Genomic DNA, 20269 nt, shown 5'->3' with positions numbered 1-20269 from the left:
CAACATAAAGAAAACAAAAATCCTCACAACTGGACCAATAAGCAACATCATGATAAACGGAGAAAAGATTAAAGTTGTCAAGGATTTCATTTTACTTGGATCCACAATCAACACTCATGGAAGCAACAGTCAGGAAATCAAATGACACATTGCATTGGGCAAATCTGCTGCAAAAGACCTCTTTAAAGTGTTGAAAAGCAAAGATGTCACCTTGAAGACTAAGGTGTGCCTGACCCAGAAGACTAAGGTGTGCCTGACCCAAGCCAAGGTGTTTTCAGTCACCTCATACAATGCACGTGAAAGCTGGAAGATGAATGAGGAAGACCTAAGAAGAATTGATGCCTTTGGATTGTGGTGTTGGAAAAAGAATATTGAATATACCACAGACTGCCAAAAGAACAAACGAATCTGTCTTGGAAGAAATGCAACCAGAATGCTCCTTGGAAGCAAAGAGTGCGACGCTGCGTCTCACATACTTTAGACTTGTTGTCAGGAGGGATAACTCCCTGGAGAAGGACATCATACTTGGTAAAGTAGAGGGTCAGTGAAAAAGGAGAAGACCCTCAAGGAGATGGATTGACACAGTGGTTGCAGCGATGGGTTTAAGCATAACAACGATTGTGAGGATGGTGCAGGACCGGGCAGTGTCTTGTTCTGTTGTGCATAGGGTCGCTATGAGTCAGAATCGACTTGATGGCACCTAACAACAACAACAATGCCCTCTGGGGTTTTGTGATTTTAGCCTTTGCCTAATTCCTTCTGCAGATCAGTGTCTCTCTTAAAGATAACTTTCTTCTGACTCTGCTTTTTCTGTTCTACTTCCTCTTGTCTCAGAGGATAACTTTAAAGTGGTAAGTAGGAATTCATAGTCCCTGCACCCTCCGATTAAATTATCTGGAAGGGACAAAGAAAAAGACTGAAGTTGCGGAGGGTTTATTTTGGCACAGTGATGAAGCACTTGACTGCTAACCCAAAGGTCAGCAGTTCAACCCCACCAGTGGTTCTGCAGGAGAAAGATGTGCAGGCAGTCTGCTTCCGTAAGGATTATAGCCTTGAAAACACTATGGGGTGTGTCTTAGGCTGGATTCTCTAGAGAAGCAAAACCAGTAAAGTGTATAAATATATGTATATATATAGAGAAATTATATCAAGGAAACAGCTCATGCGATTGTAGAGGCTAGAACATCCCAAGTCCGTGGATCAGGGTAGAGGCCTCTCCCAAGTCATGCAGCCACAGAAGCTGGCAAACCCAAGATCGGCAGGTCTGAGAGCAGGGCTCCTGCCCGCAGGCTGTGCAGATCAATGAATCCCAGGTTCGGCAGATAAGCTGACAGCTCAAGTCCCAAGAATGGGAGATGAGATGACAGGAAGCAGCCGCAGGATCCAGAGAGAGAAAAAAGCCAGAACGTTTGCTTATATACAGATTCGGGCCACACCCCCAAGGAGACTCCCTTTCATCTGATTGGCTGCTCACTGTATTCAGTCATGGGAGTGATTACATTAAAACACTGAGAATCATGGCCCAGCCAAGCTGACACACAATCTTAACCATCACAGGGTAGTTCTACTCTGTCCTGTGCAGTCGTTATGAGTCAGAATCAATTTGATGGCAACAGGTTTGGTTTTTTGGTTTTTATTTGTGCCAGGCATCTTGCTAGGCCCATTCTCAATGTAATCCATGTAATCCCATGTAATCTCATGTAATCCTCAGCACCACCTTTGTGAGAGAGATGCTGCTCTTCCCATGTGGCACAGATGAAGAAAACTGCCACAAAGCTCATGTTAGTCACCAAGGGACACAGCTGGTAAAAATTTAGCTGGGGTTCAAACTTGGGTTTATTTAAAGCCAAAATTTTGTTATACCCCATTACCTCTGAGTTCTTTTCCTTTTGCTAATTATAAAAGAATTTTGTGCATAGGAGAGAGGTCCCATCCTATAGTCTGGTGGAGGGAGCTTCTCCTGAAATACGGGGCTTATCAGGCATTGGAAACCCTGGTGCCGTAGTGGTTACGAGTTTGGCTGCTAACCAGAAGATCGGCAGTTCAAATCTACCACATGCTCCTTGGAAACCGTATGGGGCAGTTTTACTCTGTCCTGTAGGGTCCTTATGAGTCTGAATCGACTCAACCACAGTGAGTATCAGGTAGTATTTCTCTGTCCATTGCACCTATCCAAGTGCCTCCGTATTTCCAAAAAAAAAAAAAAAAAATTGCTTTGAGTCGATTCTGACTCATAGCGACCCTATAGGACTGAGTAGAACTGCCCCATAGGGTTTCCGAAAAGCAGCTGGTGGATTCCAACTGCCTACCTTTTGGTTAGCAGCCAGGCTCTTAACCACTGCGCCATCAGGGCTCTAAAGCGTATACCTCAGAGTTTAGTTCAAATCTCACCTCTTCCTCAAAGCTTTCCCTGGAACCAGCCCCTCCCTGTGCCCTCGTGTTTGTATGAATACCTGTGAGGTTTGTATGAATACCTGTGAGGCTTGTTTGAGTACTTAGTTGGCCCCTACTCATGGGCACGCTCTTATTTGGTCTTCATACCAAAGCGCGTCCGCATCTCCGCATCATCCATCCGTTGAGGGTGGCAGTTCTTTTACGTGTGTTGTTTTCTCTTTCAGACTGTCCTGAACATAGATTGCCCCCAGGAAATGTATTTTGATGAACTGAGCAGATCACATCTCTGGATTATTTTGTAGTTTCTAGTCATTCTCTTTTGTTTTGGATTTTGTCTCCTTTCCCGCCCATATTCAGGGACTTACTCTTGAGTTTCTTTCCTTCCTCCCTTCTCACAAAAGCCCTTGTGTCTTTCCAGGCTGATTAAGTGTCACCTGCTTCAGTCTGTGATGATGTCTCCCTCCTTTGAATTCCCATATCTCTTAAGAGCAACAGCCTTCACTGGGCTCTAAGCGTGTACAATCATGTATTAATATAATATACATTCATAATTCATTTTGTCAGGACAATATAATTCAATATTATTTGGAAGTTTCTATAAGGAGTTGCCCCAGTAGAGGAACTAAAGAGAATTAACAACAATAACAGCCCTTTGCCGTCGAGTCGATTCCTACTCACAGCAACCCTATAGGACAGAATAGAACTTTCCAAGGAGCGGCTGATGGATTCGAACTGCTGACCTTTTGGTTAGCAGCCAAGCTCTTAACCACTGTGCCAGCACGTCCTCAAGAGAGTACACACCCAAAGTGGGGCTTGAACCCATGAGTTCAAAAGTCTCATGCCGTACCTACTGAGGTAGCCGGGCAACAGCTGCAGCCCTGTGAAAAACCTGTCACCGTGGAGTCAGTGCTGACTCATAGTGACCCTATAGGACAGGGTGGAACTGCCCCAGAGGATTTCCAAGGAGCAGCTGGTGGATTCGAATTGCTGACCTTTTGGGTAGCAGCCAACTGCTTAAATACTGTGCCACCAGGCCTTCAAAGAGAATTTTGGCTCTGGCCACATCTTTTGTGATAATAAACAGAATTACTAGAGTGTAAAAGGGGACTAAGTGTGTGCAGTGGAGGAGCAACAAAAGATGTGGCCAGAGCCAAAATCAGTGCCCGTCAGGAAGGGCCTTGTAAGCTTGGCAAGGAGGTTGAACTTTATCCTCAGGGCAGTGAGAAGCACAAAAGGGATTTGGGCACATATAGGGGATACTGTCCAAGGCCTGTCTCCCTGACTGTGGGCTAGGGTCTTTGAAGGCAGCCATCATGCCATCCTTTTCTGAAACTACAGCGCCTCACATGTGGTTGCTTTGTTACTGATAATGACAAGATGGAGTCAGGGCCAGTTTTCTGGCTTTCCTCCTACTAGCCCCATTGCCTGAAATGGAATTGAAGAGGGAGGGAAGTGGCATCCAGGTATAGTTTTGAGAGCTTACTCTGTTCCTGGCATTATGTTACACACTATTTTATGTAAATAATTTATTTAATATCCACAACAACTTAGCAGCGAATGTGTTATTCCTCATTTTTCAGATGTGTAAACAAAGCTTAAAGAGGTCAGATGATTTGATAAATAACCATACCTAATAATAATTATTAGGTGGCACAGTGGTTAAGAGCTACGGCTGCTAACCAAAAGGTTGGCAGTTCGAATCCACCAGTTCCTCCTTGGAAACCCTGTAGGGCAGTTCGTTCTACTCTGTCCTATCACAATGAGTCAGAATCGACTCGATGGCAGCGAGTTTGATTTTTTTGGTTTTAATAATAAGTATTAGGTAAACTAGTCACTGTGATTGAAGTGGCTAAGAAAAACCAACCAACTATCTTACAGTTTACCCTTAATTCCCGGTTGAAACTCACTTCATAGGCCTTTATTAAAAATGCATTTAATCTTCAGTTTCCTCTCACTTGTTTATTTCTGGTTTTTTACACAAATAACACACATCTTCTGTGTTTGCCACCCATGAGGTATTTTCATAAGTGTGCTATGCTCATTTTTTTCCAACAACATGTAAAGAAAAATTGGCATAGTGGTGCTTATGAAAATACCTTGCAGAGGGAGGGAGTGGCTGGCAAACATACGTAGAAGGTGTGTGTTATTTGCATAAAAATATAGTATAGTTTCCTATGATTTATAGTGGTGGTATATAAAAAAATGAAACAGGAATAAAACAGGTTGCCATTGAATTGATTCCAACTCATGGTGACCCCATGTGTGTTAAGAGTAGATCTGTTCTCCATAGGGTTTTCAAGAGCTAATTTTTCTGAAGTTAATCGCTAGGCCTTTTTTTCTGAGGTGCTTCTGGGTGGACTTGAATCTCCAACCTTTAGGTTAGCAGCCAGGCACATAAACCATTTGTACCACCCAGAGACTCCAAAATAGGAATAAACTTCTGTAAAGCTTACTCTTACTCAAGTTCTACAATAACTGGGACTAGATTACACTGTGCCTGTGTATGATATATGATGATAATGCTTCCTAATGAAACAATAGCGTGTACACATTTGAGGTAAGAAAGGTATTTATTTATTTATTTATTTTAACTTTAAAATGGTCTTTTTAGCATTTGGGACCTGAACTGACACTATATAAAGTTATTGTAAGTATAAACGAGCCTGATATATGAAAGACCTACCAGCACCTCTGTTTAAGGAAAAATAAACCACTTTAGTTGGGGTACATACTTGATAGTAACAAGATGGCATTTATTTGATGCAGAAGATGATTTTAGCCTGTCAGTGGAGTTTTATGTGGCATACAGCGGTGATTCAGGAGAAGTCTTAGAGGGAGAGGAGGAAGATCTGGGCTCTGCCCCTCAGTGCCTTGTTCCTTGGCCAAGTTGCTTGAGTCCTTAGGCTCAGTTTCCTCATCAGTCCTCTTATTTAAGCCTCTTGCCTACTCAAGGTTCCTGGGTGGTGCAAATGGTTTGTTCTTGACTACTAATCTAAAGGTTGGTGGCTTGAACCCACCTTAGTGGCACTGCAGAAGAAAGGCCTGGTGATCTGCTTCTTAATGATTACAGCCAAGAAAACCCTGGGGATCTACTCTGTAACACATTGGGTCACCATGAGTCAGAATCAACATCACGGCAACGGGTTTGGTTTTTGGTTTTCTCACCTACTCAAGTAGAGAAATTCTAGAAATTCTTCCTCACTCTTTCTCTTGCATCATCAATTTTCTTCTCTATGACTCATTCTCATCTGCATACAAATATGCTTTAGTATATCCCATCTTAAAAAGTCCTTTCCTATATTCTACTTTCCTCTACAGATATCTCCTCGTTTCTTTTTTCTTCCCTTTGTTATAGCAAAATTCCTTGAAAGAACCACCTGTGTTGACTGTCTTAAGTTTCTCCAATTCTCAAACTCCATTCAGTTAGTCTTTGACCCCTGTCGTGGATTGAATTGTGTCCCCCAAAAATATGTGTCAACTTGGTTAGGCCATGATTCCCAGTATTGTGTGGTTGTCCTCCATTTTGTGATTGATGTGATTTTCCTATGTGTTGTAAATCCTGTCAGTATGATGTTTATGAGATGGATTAGCGGCAGTTATGTTGATGAGATGTACAAGATTAGATTGTGTCTTAAGTCAGTCTCTTTTGAGATATAAAAGAGAGAAGTGACCAGATAGACATGGGGACCTCATACCACCAAGCGTGTCCTCTGGACCTGAGGTTCCTGCATGGAGAAGCTCCTACACCGAGGGAAGATTGATGACAAGGACCTTCCTCCAGAGCCGACAGAGAGAGAAAGCCTTCCCTTGGAGCTGGTGCCCTGAATTTGGACTTCTAGCCTACTAGACTGTGTGAGAATAAACTTCTCTTTGTTGAAGCCATCCACTTGTGGTATTTCTGTTATAGCAGCACTAGATAACCAAGACAACCTCTACCATTCTATCAAAAGGAGCCCTGGTGGCACAAACAGTTAAAGGCTAGGCTGCTAACCAAAAGATTGGCAGTTCAAACCCACCCAGTGGCTCTGCTGGAGAAAGACCTGGCAATATTCCATAAAGATAACAACCAAGAAAATCCTGTGGGCAGTTCTGTCTACTCTGTCACATGGGGTGGCTTTGAGTCAGAATTGACTTGATGGCACCTAACAATAACAACGTTTCATCAAAACAGCTTTTGTGTCACCAGTAACCTCCATGTTTCTAAATCCAGTTGTCCATTCTCAGGCCTTGTCTTGACCTCTCAGCAGCATTTGACACATTTGAGTATGCCTTTCTTCTTAAAGCCTTTTCTTCACTTGCTTTCTAGAACATTTCTCTCTCTCTCTCCATGCCCAGCCCTTGCCCTTGTAGCTTTCTTTTCTGTTCTCAAACTGTAAACATTGGAGTGGTCTCAGGCTCAGTCCTTGGGCATCTTTTCTTGTCTGTCTACATTTCTACTTAGGTGATTTTATATAATCATATGACTCTTCTATGCGAGAAATAAAAGCAAGTGCTCAGTGAATATGCCTATAAATCCTTACTTCAGTGAATTATCTGAATTCATTCTTGTGCTGGGAGGGCAGATGCGGGTTGTCTTTATGTAACTACTGTTTCACTGAACACCTAAGTAGAAATCCCATTTCAGTTTGAATTAAGAATTGATTAGAAAGTTAAATGTCAAAGTGAAACAGAAATTTCTTTTGAAACAGTCTAAAAGGAAACTCCCAAAGAAAGCATAGCCATCAAATGTACGTGCGAAGAAGAGAATGGCTCCGTTAAAGACTGAATGCTGAGCTAGACAACCAGAGAAATTTTTAATAAATTATCTGGTAAGAGAGAGGGAAATGTAGGCAGGTGGCCTAGACTATATGGGAACAAAAGTACCTTTGTTCTAGTGAAACTGAAGAGTGTGCTGGTAAAACTGAAATCGTCTGTCATTGCAGTTACTTCTCAGCATCGTTTGAGAGTGTGTTCTCACTACTCTGACAGCAACCTGAGGCTGAAATTATAGTTCTCAGGATGGAGGGAGGCAGGGAGAGAGTGCTCAGCCCCGCTACCTGAGAAGTCCAGAGACTGAAGTTAGTGAGCAAATGCCTCTTCATGCGACAAGTGCCCTCCTCTCCCTTGATCTTGGAGAGAAAATATACTCCCTCAACTTTCCTTTTTTTGGTGGAGACTCCGCTCCAGATGGCCATTAAATCAACAAAACCAATTTGAAATTCTTAGCAGCTTGAGGAGTAGGTGGATGCCTTGATGAGTAACGGCTTTTGTCACTGATCTGGTTTCACACAGCTGATGGAGCGCAGAGCAGGGGAATTAGGCAGGAGTCACAGCAAAGCTAAAATTAGTAGAGCAGTTTGTTTTGTTTTTTTTTTTTAACTATAAACCCAACTGAAGAGATTGAGGAAAGGGGCAAGTGGTACTCTGTGACTGGGCAGCTGAGCGTGTGCATATTTGCATGAAAGGGTTCATTCTTGGCAGTTATTTCCAGGGGATGCAAAGGGCCAGTAAGGCTTTGTGAATGCTGGCTCATCTGTCATTTGCAGCATACCCCCCCAGCCCCAGTTGAAGTCCGCAGTCTGGACATTCACAAGCAGCGGGCCTGCCTGCACCTTCATTTACAGCAGGCAAGCATCACCAGCCTCATCCAGGCTGGGGCTCTAGCAGTAAAAACTTTTTGAGTTTGCTGAGTCTCAAGTCCTGCTTGCCCTGGGCTGTGGAGACTTGCAAATGTGAACGATGGGCGCTTTCTCAGGGTTCAGTCAGATGATGGATGGTGACATTAAGGTTGATAATGTGCCCAGAGGTTTGAAGTTAAAAAGAAAGTCATTAGATCACTACTTTGTAACTTAATATCCTGGCTTGAAGCAGAGTCCTGGAGGAATCTCCCAGTCGATGAGCTCAAAGGTTACTAAATGGCAGCCACTGTATTTAAATCAAATTTGGCCTAGGCGGCGCAGAGAGGGAAATAAGGAAAAGGGAATTCCCTTACTTCATGCCTGATGAATTTTTTTTCTCTGACAATTTGGGGAGGACAGAGGATTGGAAGACTCATACAACTGTTCGGTATGTTTAATAATATCTTGTGGTTCTAGGGAGCATTTCAGCAGCACCTTACTTGTGTTGTGTCAGGGTGATTCACAGGGAAGAGAATGGGTAGACACGAGGACAAATTAGTCTGGACCCCCTTGAAGCCATTGGGACTGGATGAGGACATCCACATTTGTGTGATGTCTTCCAGGACACCTCTCCCCATTCCTCTTGCTTGAAACTTGCCTGACACTCGCCTGCCTGCCTTTCTGACAGGCAGGAAGAGAAAAACAGGCGTGAAGAGGAAGATAAGAGTCTGAAAACACGTGGCCTTAGACTTAGGCAGTACGAACTCAAACCCATTGTACATGCTGTCAGTGATAGTCCTCACAGACAGCACACTGAATGGGGCAGTCAGTCTAAGGTCAGGAAAATTGTTATTACTCCATTCCTGATTTACCCTGTCTACACATGCAAGGTGGCACAGACTGTTAAATGCTTCACTGCTAGCTTAAAGGTTGGGGGTTCGAACATACCCAGAGGCGCCTTGGAATCAGACAGGCCTGGCAATCTGCTTCCAAAAGGCCATAGCCTTGAAAACTCTATGGAGCAGTTCTCGTCTGCACATGTGGTGGTGTTATGTGTCGGAATCAACCTGACAGTAGCAACAACAAATGCAAAGTAAACAGGCTAAAATGTAAGCTTAAACTTGTGAGAAGTGTGCGTCTTTGCTCAAGTAGGTACAAGAGACTAAACGGGCAGCTTCTGTCCGGAGGTGAGATGGGAAGGCAGAGGGGGTTAGGAGCTGGTTGAATGGACATGGGGAGTCAGGGGTGGAAAGGAGGAGGAGTGTGCTGTCACAGTATGGGGAGAGCAATTAGAGTCACATAACAATGTTTGCATAAATTTTTATATGGGAAAATAAATAAATAATAAAATGTAAGCTTAAAAAAATGTAAGCTGAATATCTGGGCTAGTAACCAGAGAACTACCTTGGCCTTAATTTTTTGGATTTTATCTTAGGTATAAAATATAACAGTAGGTATAGTTTGACATTATGAACATTGTTGTCGTTAGCTGCTGTCGAATCACTTCCAACTTACGGCGACCCCATGTGTGCAGACTGGGGTTTTCAAGGCTGTGATCTTTTGAAAGCGGATCACCAGGCCTGTCTTCTGAGGCACCTCTGTGTGGGTTCAAACCACCAACCTTTTGGTTAGTAGTTGAACACTTAACCATTTGTGCCACCCATTGTCTTAAATTTTTTTTTTTTTTCTTTTCATTCCCTTTTTCCTGAGTGAGGTGACAGTTTTTCAGGCAGTAAACAGAAGCTTCAGCAAGACAACACTTAGAGTGCATTAAATAAATATAAATTTTATTAAAAACACTCAGATAGCGTTATCAGGAATGATATAATAATTAACAGCTTTCAAATAACCTGCATTCATTACATTACAATACTTACAGTATTTATAACCATCCTCAGATTTTATAGACAAACCAAACATTTCATGAAATGAAACTAAGTTTTAAAAAAGCATAGAAAAAATGCACACAGAAGTCCATTATCTTAGTGTCAAACTTCAGAAGTTTCCTACACAAGTTAACCACTAGCTTTAGAAGTGAACTGTACATCACTGTGCGTCAATCAAGATGAAAAATTCATTCAAGTAAAGTTGACACCACTCAGAAGCATTTTCAAGTATGGCTATATAGTCAACCTGATATTCCTATATAAGCAAATTGTACATCTGCTTTCCATTCATTCTAACTGAGGCAGGTTTGATATTTACAATTATAGATCTCATATTTACAATATGCAAGTCACTTCCCTCTCCCCCTTTCTACCTAACCTCTCCCCAGCTCCTCAGACTGCACTTCCTGCTCTTGTTGGCCAGCAGTTTGACAAATGACAGTGGAAGATACAGAAACCAAATATTCATCAGGGATGGCAGACTCAAAACCAACAAATGCCCATGTAGTAACCAGATATTTTGGGTTTATAATCATGGTATATGCAAAACATTAAAATCATGTGGTTCGATGTATACAAAGCAAACATTTTTGAAATGTTTGTATTTAAAGTGGATACAGTCAATTTTTTTAAAAGACAAAAGTCATGTTATAAAGATTTGACCAATAAAACTGAGAGGCCTCCTTTGATTAAGAACTTATTTGAAATCCTAGTAAGCAAAACTGTACTTAGAGCACAAGGTAATAATACAATATATTGCACACCATATCTCTTAGTGCTTTGCTGGTTTAGGGAAGCCTCATGGATTGGGCACCTGTATTTATTACAGGTTCAGATAAGCTTTAGAGAGTTAAAAGACTCTAACCAACAGCCACTTGCCAAACTCCTGCCTTACAGTTTTCCCTTTATCAACTCAGTGCATTCTATTTTCATGTACAGGGAGTCCCCAGGTTACGAATGAGCTCCTTTCCTGAGTGTGTCTCTAAGTCGAATGTATAGGTAAGTCAGAACAGGTGCGCATGGTTCTTATTTAGCCTTACTTGAGTGCGAGACAGGACTCGAAGTCATTTCAATGCTTTGAAAGCTGCACATGCAGCACGTTAAGGTGGCTGTGATGGAGAATGTGTTGCCAGTAATGGTTGGTTCTGTTGTTTCAAAGTGAGGGCAAATTTGCACAACATTAAAAGGCAAGTACGAGTTGTCCGCAAATTGGATGCTCGTGATCTGGGGACTTACTGTAATTTTTTTCCTGCTTGAAACAGTCAAAAGATTCCCTAAACTTTTAAAATGATTTTCTTTACAATAAAAAGAACCAACAGATTTACAAAATTAGTTTTAGTTACATCGGTACATATACAAATAGGAGGGATTCAAAATAAAAGGGTTAAATCCCTGAAAAAGAATATATTTATTAACCTACAACAATTTTACATAAACACAGGTGACATGTTGGCATAAGGAGAACATGAGCTGAAATATCCCTGAATTTTTAGAACAAAAGTTGAAGTTCAAGTTATACTTGCTAAGAAATCAAGTATTGAAAAAAGGTATGCTTTTTTTTTTTTTTTTTTTTTTTAATAATAATAAAAAAAAAGACTTGGAAAAAAATGATGGTACACAATGCTATAAGCTTTCACTCTCAGTTCAATATCCTATTGCCAAACTAGTGTTGAGGTATATGACAAGTAGGAACATCACTCAAACCTTTAATGAATTCTTAGCTCACATTATGATATATTTGTAGCAGGCTGAGTAGCACCATCATGATGTGAATTCTGCTTCAAACCCATATATATATATAATGTATATATGTTTATATATATTTAAAATTTTTTTACAGTACTAAAATACTAAAGCATTGTGTTAAAAAAAGTTTTGTTTACAATTTAATTTACTATACAACTCTTTCACTTCTTCTTTATACAAATTAATGATTTAAAACCACCACAGCAAACCAGCTGCCTGTTTTTGTTTCTTTTTAATCAACAGATTCACACAGAACTAACCCTGTTTCTTATGCAGGCATCAGTCTGCTCAGTCTTCCTGGGAAAGAGGACACTTAAGCTAAGAAATGACAGCCTCACGCTGCGCATAATTATCAACACAAAGACAGACTGCCATTTGGGTCTTTGAAGAGCATACAGATCCATGAAATAGCATAGGTGTAAGTGAACTAGCTTTGTTGAGTCTGTAGCATGCGGTGAACTAATACCTGCAGTTAATAGAAAATCTTAAAACTGTACATATTTGAGCAATGAACTTGTCATACAATTTTGTATAAAACTGTTTTACAGTATAGCATGAGAGATGAGCACCAGAAAACATGTGTTTTGTGTCTAACGTGTTCCTGTGGATCCAGTAAGCCCCGTTTTGGATTTAACTGGCTGTATTAAAAATGGACACACTGCTCATCAGCAGATGCATGGCTAAAAGCAAAAACATTTTCAAAGGTTTCCTTGTTTCCCTAAAAAAAAATTAACTTTGCATTCTAACATGAAAGTAAACTTTTTTTTTTTTTAAAAAAAATCTCAGTACCTTAGCATTGTTCAAGTTGTCAAAGCTTAGGTAGACAAAGTGCTTCTAAAACACCATTTAAAATATTTATACATATACGTGTGTACATATACATACATGTAAATATATATGTACATATATACGTTTATTGTCCTACAAGGACGTCACTGGATGAGCAAAATCCAGCGGCCTTTAAACTATACACATTTTAAAAACTAAGCTTGTGTAAGAATAGGTAATTATGATAAAAACTTGAATGAAAGGTACCCCTATTCAAGGGCATTGGAGTACACTGATAGCATCTTGATGATATAAAGGCATTAAATTTTCAACTATTAAAGACACCATTTTCTTAGCACCATTTCTTAGAGCATCCAAACAAATTCAGTGTTTTGCTGTCTGTTCATTCATGCTTCCTCTAGCTATCTGATAAATAAAAGTTAATTGTAAGATTACAGTAAAAACTGCATATTAAAAAGCCGTAATTCCAGTATTTCAGTACATCGTATATTCAGCACCAGATGGTATGTTAAGATTCCTGCCACTGTAATACTACAGTACTTGTTTGTGTTCCATGACTATGCAAACTTGATATTATTAAAAGTGGTCACAGATGTGTAGAGTTGTAAGGAAAAAAAAAGAAAATCACATTTACATATCATCTCGTCCAATAATAAAACCAGTGTTTAAAAATGCAAATTGCAAAACACTTTTCTTCCCCACCTTCTTTTTGCATAGAATGCTTTGGTCTTTTTCCTAGATGCCATCTGTGACCACTTATAAGTCAGTGGAAATTAAGTGCTATGGTAAAATCACCTCTATTTCGCTGGTGAGCCAAGGTTTTTCCCACCACATTTATCATGAGTACTGTGTCCTTTCCCCACTGCCCATGTCACGAGAACTACATGACTGACAGGTTGGTTGTGGTCTTTTCAAATGAGGTAACCAACAAAAGGGGTGACATTATATGTATCTGTTGTAAGGCCCAGTGACCCGAGTGAAGGCATATGGAGATGTAGTTACTGTGGAGTCTGTGGTCACGGACATGGTCCTTTCAGTAAGGGACTTGATGAAGCGCAGGTAAGTGGGTTCTGAAGATTCATGTGGCTCAGGGGGCTCCCGTTTCACTTTTTTGCCATGGATTTTCTGAGGCACATAGTCCGGGCCATACTTTTCACACTCTTCCTCTTTCTCGCGGGCTTTTTCAGCCATTTTGGCTTCCCAGAGAGCCAAGCCATGTTTGGGCTCATTTAAGCTCTTATGCTGGTAAAACACAAGAGAGATCCTTGTGGGGTGATTCCTATTGGGATTCTTTAAAGGGGTTGTGGCATGCAGCTCACGCTTTGCACACTCTATGAGGATCGACCCATGAGATGGAGCCACAGCCACTCCCCCAATGTCAGGATCCAGAAAGCTCTGCTCACTGTCTGACCACACCTCATCATTGTCCTCTGAAGCAGAAGCCACACCCTGGACTGGCACCGAAGGCTGCTTTTCCTGATTGCTAGCATCATTTAATTTGTGTAAGCCTTCTTGGGCAGAAATAGTTCCCTCGGGGTTAAGACCTGGAAGCATCTTCAACAGCCCATTAGCTGTGTGGGAAAGCATGTCATTCTCCTTGTTTTGGAGATGCAGGGCATGAAGAGAGCTGTTGAAGATGCTCGGAGCTGCACCGTAGTTATGGATGATATGAGAAGATGAATGATGTTCACCATTTTTATAGTCTATGTTTGGATTGTTCAAATTGGCTGGTAATCTAGAGGCGGCTCCCATGAAGTGGCTGTCAATCTCACGAGTGGAATAAGGAGGAAATGCCCCTACATGGTGTACATTTGGCCGAATAGTACAACTGCTGAAGGCATCTCCCTGCATATTTTGGTTTCCATAACCCAGGTACTTGGAAGAAAAACTCTGGCTATTTCCATACCGCTGCTGGTATAGTGTATGGATGGGTGGTAGGTTTAGTTTAGAGAGAGGGTCTTGGCTTGGATATCTATAAAGATCCATGGGCTGCGACTGGGGAGAATAGGAACTCAGATATGGGGAGCAGTTGTCCACTGATACATTTCCATTGCACTGATATGCTGGATATTGGTTGTTCTGATTCAAAAGCCCAGGATAGGAGTTTATGGGATTAGAAGAATTAAAATATGATCCTGCAGCTTGGGATGAGGTGGAATAGAGGTTCATTGGGTTGGCACCTCCATAAATATCTGAAGTGTGTGAAGAACTTGGATAAGGACTAACTGGATTGGGCCGTCTCATATATAGATTGGTGTGTCCAGAAGAAGAGTAAGAGTTGATAGGCTCTGACTGAGGGTTATTAGTCAAGGGGTGATGTGGCTGCTGCTGCTGGGGTCGCTGCGGCTGTGGGGGCTGTTGTGGTTGTGGCTGTGGCTGCTTCTGTGGCTGTTGTGGCTGCTTCTGCAATTGCTGGGGCTGCGACTGGGCCTGCTGGGACTGCTGCATGACTGGTCCTGAAAGCCGCAGAAGCTCTGTGGACAGGGTAAGAGAGAGCAGGGACAGGATGCTTGATTATAATTTTATGAACGCTAATGAGGAAACTTAAACTTATGTGAGAACCCCTACCAGGACTATACAACATCCATCAAGCAAGGACAAGAGCAAAGTCAGGGTTCTGATTACTGTCCAGAATAATTTTTTTTGTGTCTAAAGCATTAGAAATGAAAATGGTAAACCTTATTAACAATACAATCTGATAAGTGAGGAAAAAATGTGATAAACGTCCAAAAGCCATTCCACTGAGAGTATCATGTTCTCTAGAGCTTCTTTGTCTATGAGCATGCCACAACCCCTACCAGAAATAGCTTCCTCCCTCCGTGCCATCTCCCTGTGCTTCCTTGGTTTAGTTATCTCTTCCTCAGGGAATCCTGTGACCCCATCTTCTAGTTCTTTTGTAATACCCACTGTGAACGTGGATCAAATAAAGCAATAGTCATACTGTATTGTAATTATCTGGTTTTAGTCCTCCCACTCCACACTGCATAGTCCTGAGCCCAGGGACCATCGCTTATTTTATGTCTTCATTGCCTAGCATTGAATACAATTTGTTAAATAATTAAAATAAAAGAAACATAAGATTTGTTATGGAAGATTTCAGCAATGCTATGAGACAAAAAAAAAAAAAAAAAGACAAAAGGTATCTCATATAATCAGCAAACGCTTTTTTCATTAACATGCTTTCCAGAAAGGAAATTTACACTGTTGTTGATGGAACGTTGAAGAAACTTTCAGATTTGTTAAGTGAAACTTTAAAGAGTCATACTTCTGTTTCATGATTTCACTTAAAAAAAAAAAGTTATATGAGTTCTCCATCTCCATCGAGTTGATTCTGGCTCATAGTGACCCTATATGAGTTAGGAACAAGTAAATGGAGCTGAAATGGCAGCCCTGAGAAATGAAGGGATTGTAATTTGTAGAAACCTGTTAGAATGGACTAGAGAAAAAGTTCTATCCCATTGTATATTACAGCTAACCTAACCTATAGGAGATATCAGGAAGTGAACAGAATTTACTTCTCTTAGTAACTCAACCAATCAACAAATGTTTATTAAGCATCTTTAGCGTATTGTTCTAAATTACTTAACTTACTATCTCTAAACTTGAAAATGAATCAGTAGGTAAATATGACTTTGTGAGCAGAAGTCTGTACACCCCAAAGATGGTTGGTTCTAAGCAAACTGGTACATTAAATTTAAAAAATATTTTACTTTTTTAAATGACAAAGCCAATACCATCTCCAAAATTTGAATATGTGCATTAACTTTGTTCTGTGAGCTTTTACAGTATTAGCTGCCTACATAAAGCAGCTAATATTTCCTTTGGAAAGAAAATATCAACTTGCTATTGATGAACAGTAAGTGTTTCATTCTGTTATACATAAGGTCACCATGAGTCAGAGCTGACTTGATGGCACCTAACAACAACAACACAGTAATCCTGTATTGCTACTCCTATCGGCATAACCTATTTTGGTGGATAAAATTTTGTAGGACAACTACATTTGGATACCGAAACTTCAGACTTGACATGTCTAAAGAAAGCTATCTTGTTCTCCTCTCCCCCACCATAAATCTTATTTTCAAACTTCTTATTTTAATAAATCATATCTAGACTTAAAACTCTGGAGTTAGTTATACTTGAATTTTTCTTCTCCTTCATTCTAATGTTTAGTTACCCAATTCTATTGATTTTCATTTTAGAAGACGTCACTTCCACAATTTTTGCTACATCTCCATCGCTACCACCAAAATTCAATCTCCTATTATGTCACTCTTGGTTCAGTGAATCTATTTCCAAACTATTAGCTCCTCTACTTCTAATTTGGCTTATCTGCCATTGCCAGATTAAGACTAATTTCATCATATCCCTTAGCTGTTATACAACGTTGCAGTTTGTCATAGAATAAAATCCAAAGTTCTCCATCAAGCTGGGGCTGATGGTGCAGTATCTCATTACTATCTCCCAGAGGAAAGCCTGGCCCTTGCTACTTTAGAGAAGATTCTGGAACAGAACTAAGACCATGACCGATACTAACATCACGAAATTGACAGTGTTTAATTGTAATACAGGTATCACACAGCACATCTATGTACCGTGCTTCACATTAAATTTACCTGCCAACTGTTTAGCCTGGCTTGCATTTTCAGTCTGTTTTGTACGTGACGAGGCTGACTTTTCCTTTTCATTCTTACTGGAGCTGTTCTCCTGAGAGGAAAGCTTCTCAGCTGCAGCTTTCTTGGCTTCTAGTTTCCTTTGCCGGCACGTCTTGACAGGCTCTGCTAACATCCTGACTTTCCGCCGAAAAGAGCTCAGTACCTGAATGGCGCCATTTCGTTTTTTCTCCTCCTGAGCTTCTACACTCCCAAACTCATCCATATCAGAGATTTTGTATAAAGGCAGAACATGGAGCTGCTCATCCTCAGGTTTTCTGCCAATTTCTCGATTGTCTTCTCTAGTGAGGGTACATACCTGGCAGGGACATAAGATAGTACAGTGTCAGTTTCAAGTCCGAAAGAAAAGGGGTGTGGGTGTATGTGTGGGTGTGTGGGGGTGTGTGTGTGTGTGTGTGTGTTTCTCTCTCAGTGTGCACCTTGTGGTAATGGCCTAGCTGGAAGACAACAGTGGCGTGCACATTACCATAAAGTCATGTATATGTGTTATTAATAAAGATTGCATCAAAATGGTACAGAGAGGTAAAGACAAGTTCACATTGACCATACTTTTTAGTTTAGCAGTTTAGTTTACCTGTGATGACTCAGTTTTTCATATTTATTTCTGATTGTAAGGGAAGAGGCAATACTCCTACCCAAATGAAGTCATCTCCCCACTTTTTACATTTCAAAAATAGGATGTGATAGAAAAAGAGGCTTAAAGTTTCTTCTACCAAATGACCTCCTCTGTTTTTGGTAGTGTCACATTTGCCTCGTCTCATACTCTTGAACACAAAGAAATTTCATACCTTTCCTCATACCTGACTCCTTCACTATGTTTAGGACATTTTCACATGATGCCAGAGTGAAAATCTAAATAATGAAAAGTTGGAGATTTGGTAGATGTAGGGAATACGTAACTTGACATTGTTTCTACCTTTCTTTTTCTTCTTTCTTTCTCTGTTCTCTGTTAACCCAACTTACTGTTTCTCTTCTCTCATTTTTTTTCTGAGATAGCACTACGTACAAAGGGGGTACTCTGAAAAAAAAAAATCTCTTGCTTTGATCATTCAGTGGGAAGCTGTTTCTTTTGCTAGCCACAACTATGTTGTGTTTGGTGAAGGATTATTTGTTAGTTTTTAAACACTAGTTGATTTTTGATCAATGGGGAGAATGTGACTATGGTTAATCTAAAATGCAAGGTAATATAAAATCTTTGAAAGATAGACTGGAAAGGAATTTGATGGTGATTATAACAGACTTGGTTTATAAATAAGTTTAACATGAGATGGTAGTAAAATGAGTTTTTTATTTCCTACACATAAAAGTATTTCAAACCCTTGTGTCAGAGCACCATGGTCCCTTTCCCCACACACTTACCCCTACTCAGTTCTTTCATGTCTAGTGCTTCACAGAACCTGTGACCTAGCAGAGTCAAGCCCCTCTTCATTCTAAACATTGTTCTCATCCTCTGTCTACCTGCTATCATCGTGTTGAAATGATACATGGCTATCTCCAGGAACTACAGAGCTCTAGCTCTCATTTATTTCTTCCACTTCCTAGCATGTAGCATAGCCTCCTAGTAATGAGCAGGTGCTCAATACATGATTAGTGATGATTTCAGATGTCAGGGTAGATAGGAATACTTGGGTTTGCTCCCCTAGATCAGAGGTTGGCAAACTACGGCCTGTGGCCAGTCTGCTTCACAGCCTGTTCTTGTATGGCCAGCAAACTTAGAGTGGTTTTTACATTTTTAAATGGTTAAACAAACAAATAAACAACATCAACAACAAAAAGTAGCGACAGAGACCCTGTGTGGCCTGCAAAGTCTAAAATGTTTACTGTTGTTGGTGGGTGCCGTTGAATCGGTTCCAAGTCGCAGTGACCCTGTATACAACAGAACGAAACACTGCCTGGTCCTGTGCCATCCTCAGAATTGTTGCTGTGATTGAACCCATTGTTGCAGCCCCTGTGTCAGTCCATCTTCTTGAGGGTTTTCCTCTTTTTTGCTGACCCTCTACTTTACCAAGTATGATACTTACTGCCTGGCCCTTTATAGAAGAATTTTTCCAACACCTGCTCTAGATCATCAAACCAATACCTTCTCTGCTTCTCAATAAAAACTTCACACCAGCTTCTTCAAATTACTTCAGCTTCACCTATTACCACCCTGAATTCTTTTCTACCCTATCAGATGACTTTAATGCCTGGCTTCTATTTGTCATCTTATGTGTCATTGGTCATCTTCCTCAAATACATCCATGTTGATGACCCATTAGATTGATTAATTTATAGTTTCTTGACTTCCTTACACTTTTCACTCTTTATCACTACTCTGCATCATCCCTCTGTACATGCAAAGCCACACCCTGGGTTTTGTAGGTATGAAACCTGCTTAGACCTAAGAGCTTATCCCCCTTTTCCCCTCACCAAAGCCTCCAATTAACAAGACCCAATCCATTTCATTCACTGTAATATAGGTACTGTCATGATGGGCTCTTTTGCATTCTGAACCTTCTATGGTAGTTACTGTGACAACGTCCCACCTTTGCATTTCTTATTTGTCCTTCTCTCTGCAAGGCAGATTGGTACCTTGGCTTGTGTAAGCTGATTATAACCGACTAGATATCTGACACTGAAGTATGAAGGATTTTTTGGCAGTTAATTGTAGCTGGTAATGCACAGTCCATTACCTGTCTGTCAGTTTGTTATACTGTTGTGGTTTGTGTGTTGCTGTGAATGCTGGAAGCTATGCCACCAGTATTTCAAATATCGGCAGGGTCACCCATGCTGGACAGGTTTCAGCAGAGCCTCCAGACTAAGACAGACTAGGAAGAAAGGCTTGGCAATCTACATCTGAAAATTAGCCAATGAAAACTCAATCACTACAGAAGACTGTCCAGATATAGTCCTGGAAAATAAGCACCCTGGGTGGGAAGGCACTCAAAATACACAGTAGCCACAATTGACTCTATAATACCAATGACCTTGAAGATGGTCCAGGACTTGGGTACCATTTCATTCTGCTGCACATAGGAATGCCATAAGTCAGAGCTGTCTCAACAGTAACAACAACAATGCACAGTCACTGGTTTATATTAGTACTAAGAATTTCCATGATTCTCTTGCCCTTGTCAACAGTGTTTCCTAATGTACAAAGAGTACCAGTTATGCCAAACAAGGTCACCATACAACAGCAATTCAT

The 20269-nt window shown here is 40.7% G+C and overlaps 1 protein-coding gene across 1 annotated transcript in view; it reads right to left on the bottom strand.

The window, feature by feature from the left end:
- Positions 1–11430: 11430 nt before the first annotated feature.
- The window catches only part of TET2 (tet methylcytosine dioxygenase 2), a 139070-nt gene continuing 130231 nt past the window's right edge, over positions 11431–20269 (bottom strand). Inside the window, exons 10-11 of the mRNA XM_004380202.2 lie at positions 17029–17383; positions 11431–14886 (exon numbers count right to left, since the gene is read on the bottom strand). Of these exons, the coding sequence (XP_004380259.1) occupies positions 13355–14886; positions 17029–17383 (1887 nt within the window). The 3' untranslated portion in view covers positions 11431–13354. The remainder of the gene's footprint in view (positions 14887–17028; positions 17384–20269) is intronic.

Source organism: Trichechus manatus, unplaced genomic scaffold, assembly GCF_000243295.1.
Source record: "Trichechus manatus latirostris isolate Lorelei unplaced genomic scaffold, TriManLat1.0 scaffold00071, whole genome shotgun sequence".
Lineage (NCBI taxonomy): Eukaryota > Metazoa > Chordata > Mammalia > Sirenia > Trichechidae > Trichechus > Trichechus manatus.
The sequence above is the reverse complement of the archived record's forward strand: the minus strand, read 5'-3'. Positions and strand labels throughout refer to the sequence as shown.